Source organism: Anopheles coustani, chromosome 2 (genome assembly GCF_943734705.1).
Source record: "Anopheles coustani chromosome 2, idAnoCousDA_361_x.2, whole genome shotgun sequence".
Taxonomy (NCBI): Eukaryota; Metazoa; Arthropoda; class Insecta; order Diptera; family Culicidae; genus Anopheles; species Anopheles coustani.
The window spans coordinates 89,116,560-89,136,873 of NC_071289.1; the positions used below are offsets into that span (position 1 = coordinate 89,116,560).

A 20,314-nucleotide genomic window follows, 5' to 3' on the forward strand; every position below is an offset into this window, starting at 1 on the left:
TATGTTGTACTGACAAAGGAATTCATATACGCTATATATTGGGGGCCTCTACTATTCGCCCGAAAGTTATCTATGCGTTGATAAGTTTTTTTTTTGTGGTATGCTGTTTATGGCCTGACATCTTGTGGCTTGGTATAGATTTTGTTCATCGCTTCAGTTTCTTGCATTGTCAACTCACTCTTATTTACTTGACCAGCAGGGAAAGGCTGCTCGCACTCGGTAGTGGAGTACATGGATGATAGAATAATATACCGTAACATTAAACATACAAACAAACAAACAAAAAAAAACTATTATTATCACCCAGAGTCAGACTGTCGTAGTTTACGGTTCCTAAATTGTAAGTGGGACGGTGGGTCTAATGCTATTGTATTGTAAAGTCAACTAAATGCACCGAGGAGTAGGGCGGGCAATCGGGAAACATGCTGGCGTTTGGCGTCGTCAGAGAGATTTTACATCTTTTTTTATTTTTTATTATTCGATTAAGAGACACCAACAAACAAACAAACTAATCAATCAATTTATAGTGAGACTGGCTATTTCATATATGTATTTCATTAGATTATTATGTTAAATTTTTACGGTTAATCTTTTTTTTTTAATTTTAATTTCCAACCTTATTATTCGCCTGTTGGTAGGGATTTGTTTGAAATACTTGGTTCCAGCCCCATGGATATAGTGGATCAGGGAATTTGGCAGATTCCAGCCCCTTTGTGTGAGTTCTTTTTTTTCTGTGAGTTACTGTACAGTTATTGGGTTGCCTTTTGTTTTTATCTTTTGCTCTATTTCACTAAGGTCCTATGTGTTTGCCCCCTAGCTAGTGTCCAAGTACCTAGCAGTATTGGTAATTATTATTCTTATCCATATAATATCCACGAGATTACCCCCGAGATAGGTCACCGTTGCAAGGCGAGGGATAAAACATAAACAAACAACTTTGATATTGTATCTATTCTAAAATATTGTTCATTTTATTTCGTAAGCAGCGTGTTTTTACTCTACCTATATTAGCTACTACGGTGTGCTTTACCCTTTTTCTACAAAAAAATAATGTCCCACAAAAAATAGCAAGGAAACAAAGAGATGATAATCCAGCAAATGTAACTAATTTAACAATACTTGAAAAAGAACACTGTAGAACAAAACACCAACCATCACCAGCAAGGCTCTAGACGTCCTCGAACTTAAGGAAAATAGGGAGAGGGCGGGGGAGTGCTGCACATACAAGTTGAAGGATAATTTAAGCATTCATATGTTTTATTTTTCCTAATCATCCTATCTAAATCAGAACGCTGTAGTACTAATCATATTATATGATATTGTTTGTTAAAAAAGGAAAAATTAAGGGTGAAGAATAATTGCACATTAGCCATAACTCGTGGAAAATCATATAGTACCCGTAACCTATACGCAAAGTTAGCCCCAGCCCCACTTTCGCACTGGTCCCGCTCCCCCGCGAGCATGTGGGACGATGAGTATCTAATGATTTTGTATAGTTCCCCCTCTTTGTACCACTATTTTTAAAACTAAACTGCTCTATATGAGCCCGCCGTATGGATCAGCGTTTGGATTGTGTTACGAAATATGTTGCTGCTATGTGTTTGTTTTCTTACGGTTTATCACTAACGCGTTAATGCAGTTCTGATATGATACAGCCCCAAACTATTCGATACGATTTGATAGCAATCCGTTTTGTCTTTCTTAGTTTTTGTGCCTTTCATTTTAAATTAACCAATCAATATTCATCATATTGAGCTGTGGATACAGCATGTTGTGAAAGGTTTAATTTTAACTAACTGTCGGTAATCTTATCGAGACACCTATCGTCACTAAAGATCAAACTATCATGGTTTTTGAAGAAAAACACACAAACAAGTAAAAAAAAAAAACAACAGCAAAACAATGATACAAGAATATAATAATGGTAATTGTATAACACTACACGTTTATATAAAATATACATATGCATATGAAAATTTACGGTATTAGCCGGAAAATAAGAAAATACTACACTGTTTTCACAGTGAAATAAAGCAACAGAAAAAGTGAAAAATTATCTGCTAAATGTATTCATGCGCCGTTCTTATAATTTTTGTTGTTTTTATTTTGATTCGTTTTAGTTTTCAGTTTGAATGCATCAATCCGAAGTTACTTCTGCGTTATTCTGTTATTTCTTGTTAAAATGAAATCATTTTAATTTTCATTCTATTTGTTTTTTTTCAGCCTTATGATTTGCCGGTATTTTCATCAAACACACACTGGATTTATGTAGCTTTATCTTAGCGGAGCCAACGCGTTCTTCAGGTGGCTCGTAGTTGGATAACAATTTTGAACTTCTTTTAAGCCAAAATGGTCACCACTTATATCTTCGTCTCTCTATCTCTTTGTAGTAGGAAAAACAAACGAACCTTAGCAGTAAGAATCGATCGTACCCTTAAAGGGAAAGCTGTTGCTACTTAACGATGACTGTTTTTTTTTTGTATAGATAACCGTTAAAAAAAAGGAAACAAATTCAAGTTGATAGAATTTTAGCAATTAGAACGGAGTGTTTTCGTTGGTAACGAAACATCACAACAATCGTCGATTTATTCAAAAGAACTACGAAACTACAGTGTAGAATAGTGGCTTGTTTGTACTGTAAGAACCGTTTTTTGAGACTGAAGGAACCAGTAGAGCAAAGCATCGAAAGGATTTGTCACGTGTTGTTGCGTTTAACGGTCTGGTTGTATCGTTGTGAAATTATCAGGCCGCTTTTTTCATCGTTCCAGTAGCGTCATAATGATTGATTGAACCACGTTCTTCTCATTCGATGTACATAACTTCAATTGGGAATGTTCAGGTTTGGATTTGGACCGAAAAAAAAGCCACACGAAAAACACGATATATTTAAAACAAAACACACACCTTTGATGTTGGAACCAACCATGATGTAATACAAATTCCGCATAAAGTTCGCATTGTTGTTCGCGCCACATAAAGCCAGGCCTAAGCGATAACTTACAGAATGTCGTGTAGAACAGCGGTTAAGATTATTTCGCAAAACTAAATCGGTGTCTAACGCGACAAGGGTTAGCCTTGGATCTCATCCAGCATTCGTTTGAATTACTCTCGAAACTCGATGTACTACCGGGTGGCGTGCCACGAAGGGGTAGCAACAATTAGATGTTTCACCGGTCGCCAGTCGACGTTTTGTAAAACAGCGTAATAACACTTTTCAACTCACCATTGAGCTATGAAACGCGAGGGCATGATAACGACACACACACAATAGCAAAATAAATAATCACGCACATGAGTTGAGCAAACGCAGCGAAAAAGGTTGTCTAGCTGGCGCAACACGATGGAACTTGGGCGAGTTTTAACCGTTCCGATCTTTTCTTCTTGCCTCAATGGATCCCTCCATTCTGCAACATCATCGCTATCATCATTATCATCATCCTGCACGTGCATGTTCGTTACGATAATCGTGTTTAAAGTGAAGAACCAACATGACGAAAACATACCAGCTGTGTTGCGGTAGTACTCCAAATAATGCCCGTTTAGAAATGTTTACATCTGTACTTTCTACTCGTCTATTTACCGTTTAAAGGCTTTCCCTCCGCGTCCCCTCGCAATGGGCGGGGTGGGTACGATGCATAAGAAAAACAAAAACAACTACATATTCTATTTTGGTTCGTAACCTTCATGCATAACTTTACAATCAACGTTCCATTGTCCAAGAGAATAAGGTAGATTCCTTCAGAATGTTCAGAAAACCTGAGATAAGTAGATGGAGTTCAGCTAAGAAAAAAAGAACAGAAACAAACCAAACAATCATAAAACATCCTCTCGGTATGTAGGGCACTGCAATAGATATTACAGACTTTTCAAAATGGGCTTTGATTTTCAATACATAATTAGCGGCAGATAATAATCTGAGAGGATGAGAAAAGACAAAAACGAATGCATCAAACCGAAATACATATTTGTGATAATAACATTAAAAATAGATTGCATATAGTATATATATATATATACACACATACATATTATCTATACAGAATACATTTAATGTTTAACAAATAAATTTAGACACCGGACAGTCGGCGGTAAGAGGTTGTAGGCCGCATGTTTCGACCAGCGTCGTCACCACGGTACCGGCAAATTAGTTGGCGGATGTTTATTGGAAATGTGATGAGGCGCAAAGAAAGAGAGTGAATTTGGCGTCCTCTGTTGTATCCCCTTCCTTGCGTGGTCGGGCTGCCGGATGAATTTTGTCTAGAACGGAACGAAAACTTAATTAATAGCACGTGCAGGAAAAGGGCACATATAACATATAAACCATTTATATAACAGAGAAGAACAAACCAACAAAACCAAAAGCTTTTATATAACAAAGAAAATGGTAGAGAAAATGGTAGATAATCGTTTGTATTAAACAAAAAAGTATGAAAAAATAAAGTAAAATAAACCCCAAAACTATACAAAATAAAACTTCCTCACGTTCGAAGTAATAGAGTAACACATACTTATTCAGTAAGGAGGCGGCAATGGCGCACTACAAAATACACACACGCACCGTACACATCCGGGAGTAATTGCAATCGATCGTAGGGCAAACATAATAAAGCATTATAATACCAACCACTTTCAACCGACGAGGGCGTCGTTACGGAAAACCCAAATCCTGGTCCAACAGATTTTAAGTAGAGTTCGCCGGTGGCAAAGCACAAACCGACCCGTATAAGTAAATAACCCAAATGGCCAATTTACAACCTTGTCTTAGTGGAGCTTTACTAGATGGCAACAATATTTGTACCACTATTCGCCCCCCTTTGCCAACGTGCGACTAATATACACAGCGCTATCCGACTTTCAGAACAAAAGCGGTACCGGAAAACCGGTGTTTTCCGGACGGCTCTCGAACCACACTCGTGCAGTGAACACCTCTCATCCCATCGATTAGTCAGAACGGAAAGGTAAAACCCCGTCGTGGCGGAGCAACGTGAAGAAACAATCCAATCATATGTTGTCGCATGTAACTTTCTTATAGCGAGTGGGGAAAATAAAAAACGATCAGCGGTATATACAAATATGTAAGCCTAACCCTAACATTACGGGACCGTAGAGAGATTTGAGTTTAACCGAATAATGTACCGTTCGTGGTTGTCCCTTTGTATGGCTAGTTACTGTTCAATAATCAAACCAGCCGAATTCGCGAGTAAACATATTGCTAACAAACGACAATGAACCGCATGTGTATGCTCTGTTTGTTTTGAAAAGTTCATAAATACGAAAGCGTAAGCAAATAGCGTAGGTAGAAAGTGGCAACATTTTATCAAGCAACAGCAGTACTTTCAATAGTTAATAATAATAATAAAGCTAGTTGGAACAGGAATATAATATTCAAACACACATACGGGAAACATTGAGCAAACATTTAGTCAACCGATACAGAAAAACAAACATTAATGCATAACTAAAACCAAACGACAAACACACAGCTAAGAATAATGAAATAAAACGGGAAAGTCTGATTAATTTTAAAATGAACAAACGAAATAATAAATAGTGACACGCGAAAAAGTGAAACAACAAGCACGAGGAGGAAGTGTGATTGCATTACGCATTGGAAATGCTCAGACACTCTCGAAACCATTATGTGCACCGCGTCGGGATACCAATTTTGCACCAGATAAATTAAATAGGCAGTAAAGTAAAATTGCAAAATGCAAACGTTTTAGGGTCGGCTTTAACAGAAATGGTAGAAATACAAATCATCGCACAAAAACATATAAAACCATACGTTATACGTCTCGAAGTGTCGGAGGTACGCTAAGGCTAAACGGTAAGCATATAACACAATTCTTTTGGCTTGCTTGGATCCCATGGAATATTTCACAAACTACAAGCACATACGGACAAGCATACACCATACATCTATGTACATGATCCTCCTGCATGTTGACACTGACTATCTAAGAGACTTACCAAAACAATCTTGAGGCGATTTTCTTTCCATTTTTGTGCGCCATTTGTGAAATCTTTCCAAACGTTGAGTTCAACATGATTCATGGACAAAGAAAAGATTTGAAGTAGGCTGGAAAAATAGGAACAACTCCTAGCATGGCTTCGGGGCCGAAATGACACTTTACTCCTGTACCGTTCTGATGCGATCTCGGCTCGTGCTGTTATTTGGTAGACATAAGGTATTTCTGGAAACAATTTGTGATCATGTGGTGGTGGTAATACTTGACATTTCGTGTAAAATCAAAATGCAAACTAGAAAACGACACTCGAACAACATGTCTTGAGAGGTGGCCAACACAAAGCAGGAGGGATTTCGTTGGACGATGTTAGTTAGATGGAACATTTTGATAAGCACCGAAAATACCTGCCTAGATTAGTGTGTCCGTGTGAATCTGTGCGTGTGAAGAGGGAGGAAAGCTAAGGCAGAACGTTAATTAGAAGACAAATATTTCGCTACTTAAATAAAGGTACACACGGAGAGGAAACATGAACCCGCCAGGAGATGTCAGCAAAGCAAGAGACGTGGAGATTTTCCAACATAAACCTACTTATAAATGGAACACAGTGGTTATTACTAAACTGTAACTTACAAAGAAACAAACAAATAAACAAAAAAACCCAAAAGGATGCAGTGAATGTGTGTGCGTGTGTGTGTGTGTAATAACAGACAAATGTAGTTGCAACTATAAAGAATATATGCGTGAATATATTATATATATTTTTTGAATGTAAAAACAAAAGATTAAACCCAAACCAAAAAACCAACACTTTTGAGATAGCTGAGCATGGAATGTAGCGTTTGTGTGTGTGTGTGTGTAGCCACAGGACTTTGGATACGGCACCATGTTCCGTGGGGCCACGTTGGGAAACCGAACAAAAATATGGTTCAAAACATGGACAATTTATAAACAGATAAAACATCCCTAACACCGCATGCAGTAGTGCTGGAGGCGATACAAAGACAAACAAAGAAAAGAAACTAAAATCTAAACAAACAAACAAACAAACAAACAAACAAACAAACAAACAAACAAACGAACAAATAACTTTGTTAGACGAAAGAGTGTAATAAACTGTAAAGAGAAATATTACAACAATGCAATCAGTGTTGATCACGTGTTTGAAAAAAGAAAGAAATTAAATAATGAGCGGGAAGTTGTGCGTTTATTTCATTTTATATGTTTTTATCGAATGAAGAAAAAAATGATACTACTAAGCCCATCGCCAAGCAATCCAAATGCTGAGACAACATACATAAATACATAACATTTGTTAATACTCCAAACTGCAACTTGTTTAAATTTTGAAACTGGTTTGAACGTGGATCCCATTTCGAGCCAATGGGGGAAAAAAAGGAAATCAATGCCAACAGGTTGCGCAGAACCTCGCGCTACAAAGTGCAAAAAGATAACAGGAGCGCAGGAGGCGCTGAAGGTAGACTCAGCTCGTACCGAGCGTGTCTCGTTTGTTGTGTGCGGTACGCGTCGTAGCCCGAATGGCGGAGCTGCAAGTAACAGGAGCGCATGCTCGATCCGGATAGCGGCACCGGACTGCGTCGTGACGGTTGTCGGACGTGAGCCGGCCTTCACCTGCAAATCAGCCCGCCAGTATTAGGCGAGCAGGAATTCAGCAGGTCCTCCTGTTGCCATGGCACTACACGTGCGGTGATCGTACTTACTCTTTCACTCTAATCGTTCTTCTCTCGCCGAGTATGAAGGATCGTTTACACGGTCGCTGTTTTCTTTCCTAATAGCGACGATAAACAACGCATACTGTTAATTTAATTCTTCCACTTTGGTTTATTTATTTTTCTGTTTTGTTTTTGTTTTGTTAATCTTTAAATTAAGTAATAAATATTTATACCGCCTCGTTTCCGAACCCCAATGTTTTCTCACATGCTGCTGCCCCTTGACTCCAACGTCCCGCGATTTTTTCCGCTTTCTAATCTAGCACGATTTATGTCGATTACACACACCACTTCGGCATCCGTTTCGTTAAATTGGCTTCACTTTACATTCCACCCATCCCATTCTCATCCCCCAGGTCCGTCTATTGTTTACGATTCGTTAATTAGTTTCTCAATTTTAGCACTATCTTTTTTTTAACGGTTTGCTAGCCTTCGCAAGGAGTTGCCTCCGTTCCTTGCAAACGCTTTCTCTACGCTTTTTCCGGACTCATTTATTTCGTGCTTTGCGTTTACCAACTGCAATCGTAATGCATCTTTCTGATTCTAACTCAATTATTCAATCTAAGTATGTGTGTGTGTGTGTGAGTTTGTTTGGGTGTTACGAACAGTTCAATAATGACGATAATCATATTTCTTACGCTGTAATAATGCTGAGGATTTGTTATCTTTTGTTTATGTCACCTCTATCAACTGCCACCAACCAACTTTCTTTTTAGTGGTTTTTTTCTTTTGTTTTGTTTTCTTGATTAGCGTTTCTTGTTTTTTTTTCTTTTGTTTATTTGAATGTGTTCGTAGCACTTATTTCGTTTTAATATGCGTTTACTTCGTCTTCCCACCTGCCGTATGTATTTTCCATTTATGCTCGCTAGTTTCCTTCCGCCCGCTTCTTTGTTTAATTCGAGACTATACGTTTTTATTTTTCGTTATGATGACAATAAAAACTGCTGCCCCGACTGCAGATGGAACCCTTGGGTGATTGGATTGATCCTCAATGTGTCGCTACGTTATCTGTCATTTGTGTGACTTATACTTATACTGGCAGCTGCGTCCTACGAGACTGCAAATAATTGTGCAGTTTGTGAATCGTGTAAGCAGTTAATGTTATTCTTACTGGCTAGATATTGTTTTTCTTTTTATTCTTTTTTTTCTTCTGTTTGTCATTAACGTTTCCAAGTGCGACTGTCTTTGGCGGTGTTGTAAGTAGTTGGTAAGGTTTTTGCTCGTATTTGTCCGTTGCGTGCTCGTATGCGCCGCATCTTTTCCCTTCGTTAACCTCAAGTGTGTCTAAGAATTTCCTTTTTTCTTTTTAATGTAGCTTATATTGCAGCTTCGCTAACGCTCACGCTTGCCATTTTTTTCTGGGTACAGAAAACGTTAACAGAACATTACTATGCAATCTTTCTCTTCGGTTTTCGTTTTTTTTTATCTTCAAATTTTCAAATATCTTTACTATTTACATTTAGAATTATCAACAGCCCTCTTATCGAAGGTGACATGTTGCCGTTTCCTACTAGAGAATGTTTTCCTGTTCACTTTTTCACTTTTCCCATGATTTTCAGTGCATGGCATGCTTTTTTAGTCAATTTTATTATATAATTTATGCAGCTAAGTTTTTCTCTCCTTATAGTACACCTCAGGAGGCATCGCTGCACTTTTCTTTACGACAAGTTAGCTCTAAGTTTGCGTCGTTTTTGTTTGCTGGTATTTGTTTTGCTGTACTATGTAAAAACTTACAAATTATACATGCGATCGGCGCTTCATTCGCCATCCATTATATTATTATTATTATTATTATTAATGTTTTGCTGCCATGCTTGGAAACTGTCCCTACCTTACCGCCCTCACTTGTCGGCCATCGGTGTCAGCTAGCAGCTGCCCGATTTTGGTTTTACTCATATACTGACACTCGTATTGTTCGAACTCGTTTTGTTTTTTGTTAATAGTGTATGTTTCTGTGTTTGTGTGAGTGTATATTTTTATTGTTTTGTTTTTACTTTATAGTTTATATATTTAACGTGCTGTAATGCGTGGTTTTTGTTCTTCTGTTAAGGTTTAATTCACTGGTAATGAGATATCTTGTGTTGTCTGAAACTTGCCTCGTTAAACAGCGTTTGCTCATAATGTCAATGCTATTCTTCCATTTACTTTTTTGAAAGCATCCTCGATTATTCCATAAAAAGAGCCAATGGTACAGCAAAATAACAAACAGAGAGTGTTCTAACGGTGGTACAGTGAGAAGAGTGAGCAAAAACGGAAGCGATTCGATTCTAAAACGCTTCTTTTGGCAGTGATTTAAAAGCATTTCCATGTGAATGTTTGTTTCACGCTTTGATAGCAAACGACTTTTTTCAGTACAATGTAATTTTTTGAATTTAAAATTATTATACAAAAAGTAACACATACCATCCTACCTGTGATTTAAAATTAATTTTTCTGAATCTGAAAACTTTATACATGGAATCATGTTAAATTGAATTGAGCTAACAAATAACAGAAAAAGAGAAACCGGAAAACATCGAAAAAATAACATTTTCTTTCACGAGTCCATAATTCATTTTGATATTGCTATTGATTGCAATGAGCTATCTTTGTCAACATTTGAGTAAATTGTTTTTTTTTATACGTTTTTTTTTTGCTTTGTGTGGTTATTTCCTTCAATTGTATGATGAGTGAGAAAGTTTTGATTTACAAAGTTTGACTTTCTGCTTGTCGGTGCGCGTTTTTGCTTTCTATGCTTTTTGTTCTTGTTCTGTTTGGTTGGTCAAAGAAAGAGCCCCTCCGTTGGCTGCATCGTTACGTGAAACATTAGCTTTTGATTAGACTTTACCACATTTTTTAATCATCGCAAACATCGGTATCATTGTTTATATAAGTTTTTCTTAAAAACCATTTTGGCAGTGCATCAAAATTACTTTTAATATTATTATAGCTTTAGTTGCATTTCTTATCGCCCCCGGGCATCATTCCTCTCTAACCGCGAGCACCGATAAGCCGGCCCGTCAGCGTTTATATATATATTGATGTATATATGCGATCGTTCAATTGTTTTCCATCCCCAACTGTTCGGTTGAGAAAAATCCCAGTTAACGTACGATTATGAACCACGTATTTCGGCTCCGCTGCGTGTACGGTAATCAGTAATTATCTCCCTTTTTTTTTGGTTTTCTATTTTTGCAGTGATAGCTATACAGTTGATTAATATCTACTATCTGTGGCCATTGTCTAGTATGCTTAGCTAAGATTTCAGATTCATATCTCGCCCACTGCTACGCTAGAAAGTATCTGTCACTATCACTTAAACCGTTAGTAAGTATAGATGAGTTCACGCGTAGTGTTTGCGGTACAATTTGCTCTAGTTATTTATACTAAGGGGTTGATTAAATATTATTTTCATTAAACCGTAGTGTTACGTTGATATTTTCTGTGTCTGTCAAATTGCTGAGACGTAAGTACAGAAAAATCATTATCTACATGTTTTGACGCTTAAAATATGTTCTTTTTTGTTTTATTATGTTTTTTTTTGTTATGCTCCGCTCACTAATGGCCACCCTTTGGCGGGCGGTCAACTTTGTATTCCTTCCAGTTGTTTTAGCTACCATTTTGTTGTATTCCCTCTTTCCCCCTCACCCCCTTTTTCACTTATAGCAATTCGAAATGAACACGCCCAGGACCGCTCAGCGGTTGAGGCACTTCCTAACACAGCGTGAGAAAGGAAAACGAAAACGTTACGCGTTTATGTACAAACAATGATCATGTCCTTTCGGTAGAAAATAGAAAGCAAGTGTTTCAAAAACCCGATAAAGGTGACAAGGTTAACAAAAACTTCAAACAACACGAAACAGTGCGACTGGCAATTCCATTAGCTTTAACGACGATCGGGATCATAACTGAGTGGAACGTGGTATAGAGAAAATTAATTATATTATCTAAACAACTCCCCGGAAAGGGAAGAATTTGAACCGCCTTCAACATGTGGCGACGCAAGATCAATCCTCACTAGACTTATCATCGTTATGGTAGGGTGTGTTAATAGCTATCGTTTGTTCATATTATAGCCTAACCTTAACCTAGGGACTAGCAAACAAAAAGAATCCTATTTCCACTCACGATCACGATCACTCAAGCTTGTTTGTTTTCTGTTTCAAATCATCAGGACCGATCTGACCGATATGAAGGTGTTTTTCCGTGTTTAAATTCCTTTTATGGCATGGTGAAAATAAAGGGAAAAAAAGAAGGAAATAGGTTTCCCTCCCACCCCGAGTGGGAAGGAAGGAATGCTCAATTCATTTTGTTAACCGTTCGGAGTGCCTTTTACGACCACGGGCAATTACAACCACGTGTGCTCCGTTACTTTACATTTTCGGCCTACTTAAATCTGATTACGGTCCCCTCCTCTTATCCCTCTCCCTTGCCCCTGCTGCTGCTTAAAGATAAACTTAATGTAAAACCCAACCGATCGATGCCGGGCCGTACTCTAGATCGAAAACCGCCGCGAAGGCAATCCTTTCAATCCTCCTATGGTTTAGTTTTGTGCAGAGACGAAGCTTCTCGTATGTTCCGTTTCTCAGTGGATACCGATGTACACGTTGTGCCCGCTATGGGAACGGGGTTCTCATCCATCGCAGCAACCCATGGGAAAACACGAAAACGAACGTACTAAAATGCCTTTGGATGCAGTTTAGTCGAACGATAGACTGTCGGCAATTGGTTTTACCACTTTTTTTCAACCAAGTGTGGCTTTTTTCTTTGGATGTTCCTAACCTAATAACCTAACCTCATTCACTCGCTCCCGTTCACTCCTGTCAAAACACGCATCCCCATGTGGGATACGATCTAGTATGCTTAAACGCTATTTGTTTCGCTTTTGGATGTGTGGTTGTGTGTGCTGTTAAGGGGAGAAACGGTTCTTCCCCTTTATCTCGTGTGTGCGCGCGCGCTCGTCTAACCTAGGGCTTAGATGTTTAAAACTTAACCTAACTTCGGTGCGGAGTTGCATGACCCCCGGGGGCGCGTTACTTCCGTCGGCGGAAGCGGTTGTTGCTCTGGTGCTCCTTCTGCCGGATGTAGTCGGCACACTTGCGCGCCCTCGTCCGCACGACCCGCACCAGCCCGTTGATGCGCAGCGTGGTGCCGACGTTCCGGCGCCAGCCGCCTCGCTGCCGCAGCCCGACACCACCGATGCCGCCGCCGTCGCCGGCCGACCCGCCCGCAAACTCCGTGTCGGCGAACTCGGTGTCCGCCTCGTTGGTCGCGTTCGCGTAGTACTGCGCCTGGCACTCGTAGTACTCGTAGCACTGGGGGCAGCTGGGCTGCGGCTGGGGGGACGGCGTCTGCGGCTGCTGCTGGTGGAACTCGCAGTTCTGCTGCTGCTGCTGCTCCTGCTGCTGCTGCTCCTGCTCGCGCACCAGATTCGAGAAGGCCTGGAAATAGAGCTGGTTCTGAGCGGTCAGATTGTAGTGGTACGATTTGTTGTAGAATTGGCTGGCGGCGGCTGCAGCGGCCGTCGTTGTAGCCGTCGTTGCCGCGGCGTCGCTCACCACGGAGATACTGAACGGTTGCGGCGGCGGTTGGGGCTGCTCCGGGTCGTCCGCGGGCCGCCGATGGGAGGGTTCGCTGAAGCCCAGCGACGCCGTCGAGAGTGTCCGTCCGCCGAGCGTCGAGCGGTCGAGGGTGCTGCTGTAGTTGTAGGTGTGGCCGTTGTTGGGCTGGTTGTTGAAGCCGGCGGTGGTGGCGGCCCGCTGGGTGCTCGACGAGCGGGAGATAGTGCTGGCCGGGGCCGTGTTGAGCCGGGAGCGCTGAGACGCCGACCCGGTGGAGCCCGTGTTCAGCAGCTTGTCGTGCTCGGACTGATGCGACGTCGGCGGCTGCTGGTTGATGTTCCGGTACACGGACGAGCCGGCGTAGTTGCCGGCGAAGATCGACGACGTCGACGACGACGACGGCGACGACGGCAGGTTCTGGCTGAGGTTGACCGAGTTGCGGTTGAGGTTGGTCTGCTTCTCGAAGCGCTTCAGGTCGGGCGAGATGATGCTGTACACCGTGGCGGTGGTGAGGGCCGGCGTGGCCGGGGTCGCGCTGGTGGTGCTGGCCAGCGACGACGTGAAGATGTTGCGCTGCTTCAGCTCCAGCTGCTTCGTGCCCGGACCGGCCGGTGCCGTCGCGTTGTTCAGCCGCTCGGCGCTCTTACACAGACTGCCGCACGACGACCGCTTGGTGCCGGTGTCCGTGTCGCTGCTCTTGATCAGGTAGTCGCAGTTGTCCACCCGGCACACGTCGTAGCTACTGTGGTCTAAAAAATGGTTCGTGCAGCAGTTCTCCACGATCTCGCTCTCGTGGTGGAAGATGATGGCGTTACCCTCGTCGCCGTTCTCCGCGCGCCAGATGGACACCGTCTTGAAGTCGGACGACGCCGACGGCGAGGACTTCTTCAGCAGCTCCTCGATCTTGCAGCTCGACGACGACGCCTGCACGGTTTGGCTCGAGCCGGCCATCGCCGCCTCACCGAGCGGGAGCGGTTCCGGACGTCGGCGCCGGATCCGGTTCGGGCTGTACTCGTTGTCGCTCGCCGTCTCGCTCACGTCCGCCCCGCCCGACTCGGTGCCGCTCCGGCCCCGCCCACTGCTCGCCACGTCCACCAGCGACGAGACGGAACTGATGCGCGACTTGTTCGACTTGCTCTCGTCCAGGTTGGCCAGGAAGCTCCACTTGATCTTGGACGGCGACTGGAAGATCTCCGGGATGTTGATGTCCAGGTCGTCGAACTCGTAGTTGTCCGTGCCGATCTCCGACAGCTGCCCGATGTTCTCGATCGTGATCTTCGAGGGCGTGAGGATGAGCTGGCTGCCGGCGCTCCGGACCTGGTGGCCGGCCTCCCCCCCGACCTGGTGTAGCTGGCGCTGGGTGGTGGAGGTGGTCGTGCTCGTCGTGGTCGTCGTCGAGCCACCCTCCGGTAGCTCGCTCGAACTCGACTCCACCATCGACACGATCGACTCGTTGAGGCTCGCCACGTCCTGCTGGCTGTCGTTGTCCCCGTTCACGCCCAGTGGGAGTGGCTGCAGCCGCTGGCGTTGCTCCTCCCGGTCAAGCTGGTGCTGGATGGCCGTCTGCGCCTGGATCTGGCGGATGTTCTCCCCGCTGATCGAGCAGTACGAGTTCTCGCTCTCGTCCGCCGTGTAGTAGCTGCACTGGAACCGGGCCGGGTTGATGTTGAAGTTCGAGATGGTCGCGTTCGAGCCGCCACTGTCCGGTTGCGCTCGGTGGCCAATCACCGCCGGCGATTCCGGTACCACCGGGTGATGGGCGGTGGCCACCGGTTGCGAGTGATGGGAGTGGTGTGAACAGCAGCTGATCGGGGTCGTCACCCGGCGTGACCGAGGCGTACTCCGGGCACTCCGATGGGACACACGCGACGTACAGCTCGACACCGACGGTCGCCGGGAGATGCTTCGAGCTGGTTGTGGCTGCTGCTGGGGTTGATGCTGTTGCTGCTGCTGATCAACCACGAAGTACTGCTGGATCTCGTCATCGTCGTCCGTGGTCGTGGTGGTGGTCAGGTTGCCACGGCTGCAGTGACAGTTCTCGGCGTACATCGTGGACGCACTACCGCCCGCATGCCGCTCGTCCTCCGTACACAGGGTGGCCGTCGTTCCGGCCACCTCCTCCTCCTCCTCCTCCTCCTCGTCATCTTCGCCTGTTTCCTCCTCATCGGCCGACCGTGCCGGGGGCGGCGGCGGTGGCTGCTGGTGCTCGTCGTCGCGCTGCTGATGATGGCGATGGTGCGTGCAGCGCGGGGACTGCGACTGCGACGAGTGCCGCCGGTGGCTGTGGCCCACCCCCGCCCCACCGTGCGCCCGGTGCGCATGGTGCTGGTGCTGGTGGTGCTGGTGCTGGTGATGATGGTGGTGGTGTCCAGCACTGGACGCGGCCCCGGCGCCGTAGCTGCTGCCGGTCGTCTCGCTACGGAGGCTGATGCGACTGTGGCTGAGGCCGCGCCGCTCGACGGTACGCCGGGCCGTCCGACCGGCCGTATGCAGGCTGACCGTACTACCCAGCGTGCACCTCCGATCGCACTCGAACGGCGAGCCGAGATCGGTCGGTAGGCCACTGTCGCTTTGAGTCGCGTCCCCAGCCGCCGCCGACGTCGCCGCCGCCGCCGCCGCCGGGTCGAACGAATTAGGAGTCAAGGCGGTGCTCTTCAGTCAAGGCCCTGTGTTCTGGCAGACAGGTACTTGCTGCTGATGACGGTGATGGGGCGCACAGGTGGCAGTTCGATTTTGAGTATTTCTTGCGTTTTCGGAACATCGCTCGGATGCGGCTGGAAGGCGAATGGGTGGAACGGGGAGTTAGTTAGGGACCTTTTCCTCAAACCGTAGGCCTTGTTCCAGGTTTTGGCAAGAAGCAGTTCTGGGGGAGGGGGGGAACTTTCCAAATGATCCAAATTTGGGAGAGCACGTAAAGGACACTAGGGATGGGTAGTATCTTAGGGAGCAAACTAGATGAGGTAGATGAGAAACGAATCACAGCAACCTATGAACTAGAAGATCGATAAAATTGTTTCAAAAGGGAAGTAAAAATGGCTGCGCATTCACTAACAAAACCAAACCGACGAGTAAAAACAGGTAGTTCGTAAATCGTAACATTAAACTCGTCATTCACACATCTAACGAGATTGAAAGAGATTCAAAAATATTAAAAAGAGATAGAGAAAGGGAAAAGATCAAAGACGTCCATTTCATATCATTCCACACTACAGTTCGACTAAATTGGAACATGCATAAAAGATTAAAAAAAAAACGAATGAATTAGACGGATCGATCCTACTGGTTGATGTTTTATGTTTAAAATGTAATTAGCTTAGCACGTGAACCGAAATGCTAGAAGATGAGAGAGGCATGAGGAAATGTAAACATCTCTTTCAGCTTGCACACTACAACCATGCATATCCAAGAAGGAAAACGAAACACTAGTCCCTTTTTTCGCGTCGACGTTGTTTGATGTGTTGAAATGTGTTTCAGTGTATCGGGGCAGGCTTTGACTCCGACGTTATTTGGTAGATTTTTGTTTTTACGTGTGTTTGTTTTGGATCTCGGAAACCTGTTTAAAATTGAACAACTTTTCCTTTGAATTATAATTCTTAATTATTTTTTTCAATTAATCCTTAATTAGAGTTAACGCAATTTGAGTAACTCTGCTCTACAGTTAATTTAAAAGTAATTAATTTTCCTACATGTTTGTATTCCTTTCTTTTGTGTATTTTTTCGTTGCTACTCATGTAAAATTTGTTAAGAGATGTATCGTATATTATTCATTAAACTTAGTATGTCATGCAAACTTTTTAAAATTCGTGATTCTCTCAGATTTTTCTTTAATTCTACCAAAAATTTGTTCTGCAGAACTTTCTCACTCCGATTGTCGTACGCCGAGTTTAATTTAAATCACTTTTGACGTTTTTTTTTTACTTTTCATTATCTCCCTTCGCGAGAGTTTACTGCTCATTAAAATTTATGCTGCGCCACCGCTAAGCAGCACATTGCCAGTTCGCCAGTGGGATTTTCTACCGCGAGTTGAATTTTATCATACTTTGTCACTCCGCCCTCGTGCGCTCGCAGTGTGTGTCGCCAAAATTTTCATCATTCATTTTTGCCCTCAAACAACGGCCAGTGGCTGTGGTGGAGGGAGTGGTGCGGGAACAGTGTATTATGCTCCAACCAATTTATTATGCATGAAACATTACAACCCTGCGTGCTGCCCACCATACGCCCCCACGGCGGACTATGTGTCCTGCGCCCTCCGTCCTTGACCTTACTCGGTTCACTGGTTCCATCGCCTGGTGGGAGGGGAGGTGGGAGGAAGCAAGTTTCGCTCCGGTTCGCTGGTTGGCATCCCATACCCGGCATCGTTCGCCCGAAAATGGCCCCGGGTTGGGACACGAAATTATGCCTGCCACATCTTCGCCACCCGTCTCTTCGGCTGGATAATGTAAATGTGTATGAATAAATTGAACATAAATTTTGCAAAAATATATTTATGTATCGATACCTTCGGGGGCGTAACCGAGCGGGGGGACGTGTCAGGGGATTGGCAGGAGTGCGCTCCGATCGGAGGCGGAACGATTAGCTTGCATTGATCCGGGAGCTCCCGGATAAAGTGTCGGGGAAGGAAGAGACCCAATAAATAAACTTGTTCTTTTGGGCACGGACTTCCCGGGCAAGGAAGTTAGATGGGTTACTTTCGATCAACCGTCTAATGTGGAGCTCCATACAGAGTGTGTTCGTTCGCCTCCAACCGACGGCTCTTTAGCATAAGTGTTAACTTTTAAATCGAAAAAGACAGTAAATTTACATGCTTAGCCGAAGCGATTACCGTAAGTGTGATGATGCTTTATCGACCGATTAAATCCACTGGCCAGCGTGGGCCTTCATCCAAGTGCCTGTTGCCGACCGGCGCTGGCGACGATGAATATGTGCATCGTAAAACTCGGCGCGGTGATCGATTTTGAGCGAAACATAATATTCAATCTCGGGCGCTCTACAAGGGCATGAGGTAGCATTACCATTTTTTTCTTATACGTCAAGCAGTACTTTTCGATCGGAGGACCAACACTTTGTCCGCCATACGCTGGAAGCGATTAGTTTTATCGTGGCGATTTAATTTCGTGATTATTCTATCACAACTGATAAGGTAAAATTAAACCGTTTGTCGATATTATTCTGTTTCTGTTGGCATAATACCTTCATGCATAATCGCCTATCTCTTCTTTGGAATCACTTTATAGTATTTAATCACCATGTATTTGGTTTCTCAAACACCTTTTCTATCTTAATTCTTCAGCGTTTTCTTGTTTTGCCTAGTGTGTTTCCTGCTTTGTGTGTTGTGTAGTGTTTAAAAAATATATTTACCGTTTACATATCTATTCTTAAATGTACAAAATGTAAACACATTCGAAAAATCTACTTTCCTCCAGTGGTCACATTCTGGTTTTTTCGTGGAGGATGATTTAACGAAGGAAACTCTTCTGTTTTATGAGCTTTTGCGTGTGTTTCCTTCACTTTGTACTGTACTATTCATTTCATTTTTAATAACAGCTGAAATCGAAACGTATTACATATCACGCGTGTATGCCAAGGAGCGCCGCATGGTCCTTTGGTGTCTGTTGGCATCGGGCACTACACTCCCTTCTTATAAGTAAACACGATCTATTCGTAACGCTCTTAACATGGAGTGGTCAAACATGTCTGTTTTTGGGTTAAGATGGTATCGTGGCATTCGAGAATTAGCTTTGAACAGTAGCGATAAATGGACGTTAGAGATCAGTTTGATTACGAAAAAAGGAGGAAAATACAAATCGCTTAGTAGCAAGAACCGAACTGCACATTTCTTATAAAAAAAATGTCATCGCTGAGTCCAAGACGCTTCCTGCTTGGGTTCTTTCGTTTCAAGTTACCCATCTTGTTTATTTTCGAAGGTCGAAGCTAGTTACGATTCGGGAGAGGGGCGGACAAATACCTGCAATCTCCCAACCAGGCGAAGGAGAGGGTCACCCGGGTATCGCGGTACCGTTTTCTGTGGCAATGTTGAGACAACAACACATACCACACACAGAGGTCGGTAAACAGGGCAAAGTAAACTCGCTAACGAATTCGTCACATTACGGATCTGAGGGTAAAGAATGGAAAGTACATTTAAAAGAAGGAAACAAATAAAAAAAACGGGAAGAAAAAGGAGAAAGAGAGAGAGAGAGAGAGAAAGAAGAAAAAGAGAAAAAGAAAATCGTTTAGTCGCGAACCGTGGGATAATTAAACATCATGGGCTACTATGTCATCTGGGTTTTTGGGGGACCTGCTATCTTGCTATTCTAACAACGGGAAGTTGTTCTCCACGTAGCTGGATTTGATTCTTATGGACTTTTCTAACTTGCCTATACTTTGCACACACTATTCCTATGCTGATAAGGGCTTTCCACCGAATTGGTTATGCACCAGATCCAGGAAGATTCCTGGGATAGACGAATGCCACAAAACCATCCCAAAGCGTCTGAAGGGTTAGGGTCGGTGATAACATTTGAGCTATACCTGTACACACGATCCGTCCGTGAGCGGAGTGACGCCGGAAGCTGTCGCGCACCGGTATTCCCCCGCCGTCACCACCACCGCCACCGCCATGGTAGCCGTCCCCCTGCGCATAGCCGTAGGACGCGTTACCGTGCGAGGGCGCCCCGGTACCCCGTCCGCTGGCCCGCGACCGCCTCAGCGGCATCGGGGAGCAGTTGGTGCTGATGGCCACGGTCGTGCCAACGGTGCCGGCCGTCGTCGTGCCGTAGTTCGCCGGCATATGGCCACCGTACCCACCGGAAGGGACCGCGTAGCCTAGCCCAACGCCGACGTACTTGGACGACGGACCGAGCAGGTTGCTGTGGTCGCTCAGTGGATAGGGCCCCATCTCGCCGTCCAGTGTCGCCGACGTCTTGTCGAGCAGGTTGCTGTGGTCACTCAGTGGATAGGGGCCCATCTCGCCGTCCAGCGTTGCCGATCCGAACACTTCTCGCCGGGAATCGAGATGAGGCAGATGAGGCATAGCGAGGGAGTCGCAGCAGAGGACAACGGCATTATGGAACGGACA

General features: G+C 44.1%; 1 protein-coding gene and 1 long non-coding RNA gene across 4 annotated transcripts in view; both read right to left on the minus strand.

Annotated features, from left to right (window-relative positions):
* Positions 1 to 8,380: 8,380 nt before the first annotated feature.
* LOC131263774 (uncharacterized) lies at positions 8,381 to 11,526 on the minus strand. Its single transcript, XR_009178259.1, has 2 exons — positions 10,182 to 11,526; positions 8,381 to 10,142 (listed from the first exon to the last, which is right to left on the minus strand). It is a non-coding gene; the product is annotated as an uncharacterized LOC131263774 (long non-coding RNA).
* A 3,918-nt stretch (positions 11,527 to 15,444) lies between these two features.
* LOC131261833 (glucose transporter type 1) overlaps positions 15,445 to 20,314 on the minus strand; it is a 54,723-nt gene continuing 49,853 nt past the window's right edge. For 2 of the 3 annotated variants that reach the window (XM_058263671.1, XM_058263673.1), the window contains exons 16-17: positions 19,768 to 20,232; positions 15,445 to 16,010 (exon numbers count right to left, since the gene is read on the minus strand). In XM_058263671.1, coding sequence (XP_058119654.1) covers positions 15,895 to 16,010; positions 19,768 to 20,232 — 581 coding nt within the window. In that variant the 3' untranslated portion in view covers positions 15,445 to 15,894. The remainder of the gene's footprint in view (positions 16,011 to 19,767; positions 20,233 to 20,314) is intronic. The other variant, XM_058263674.1, reaches the window with a different exon arrangement.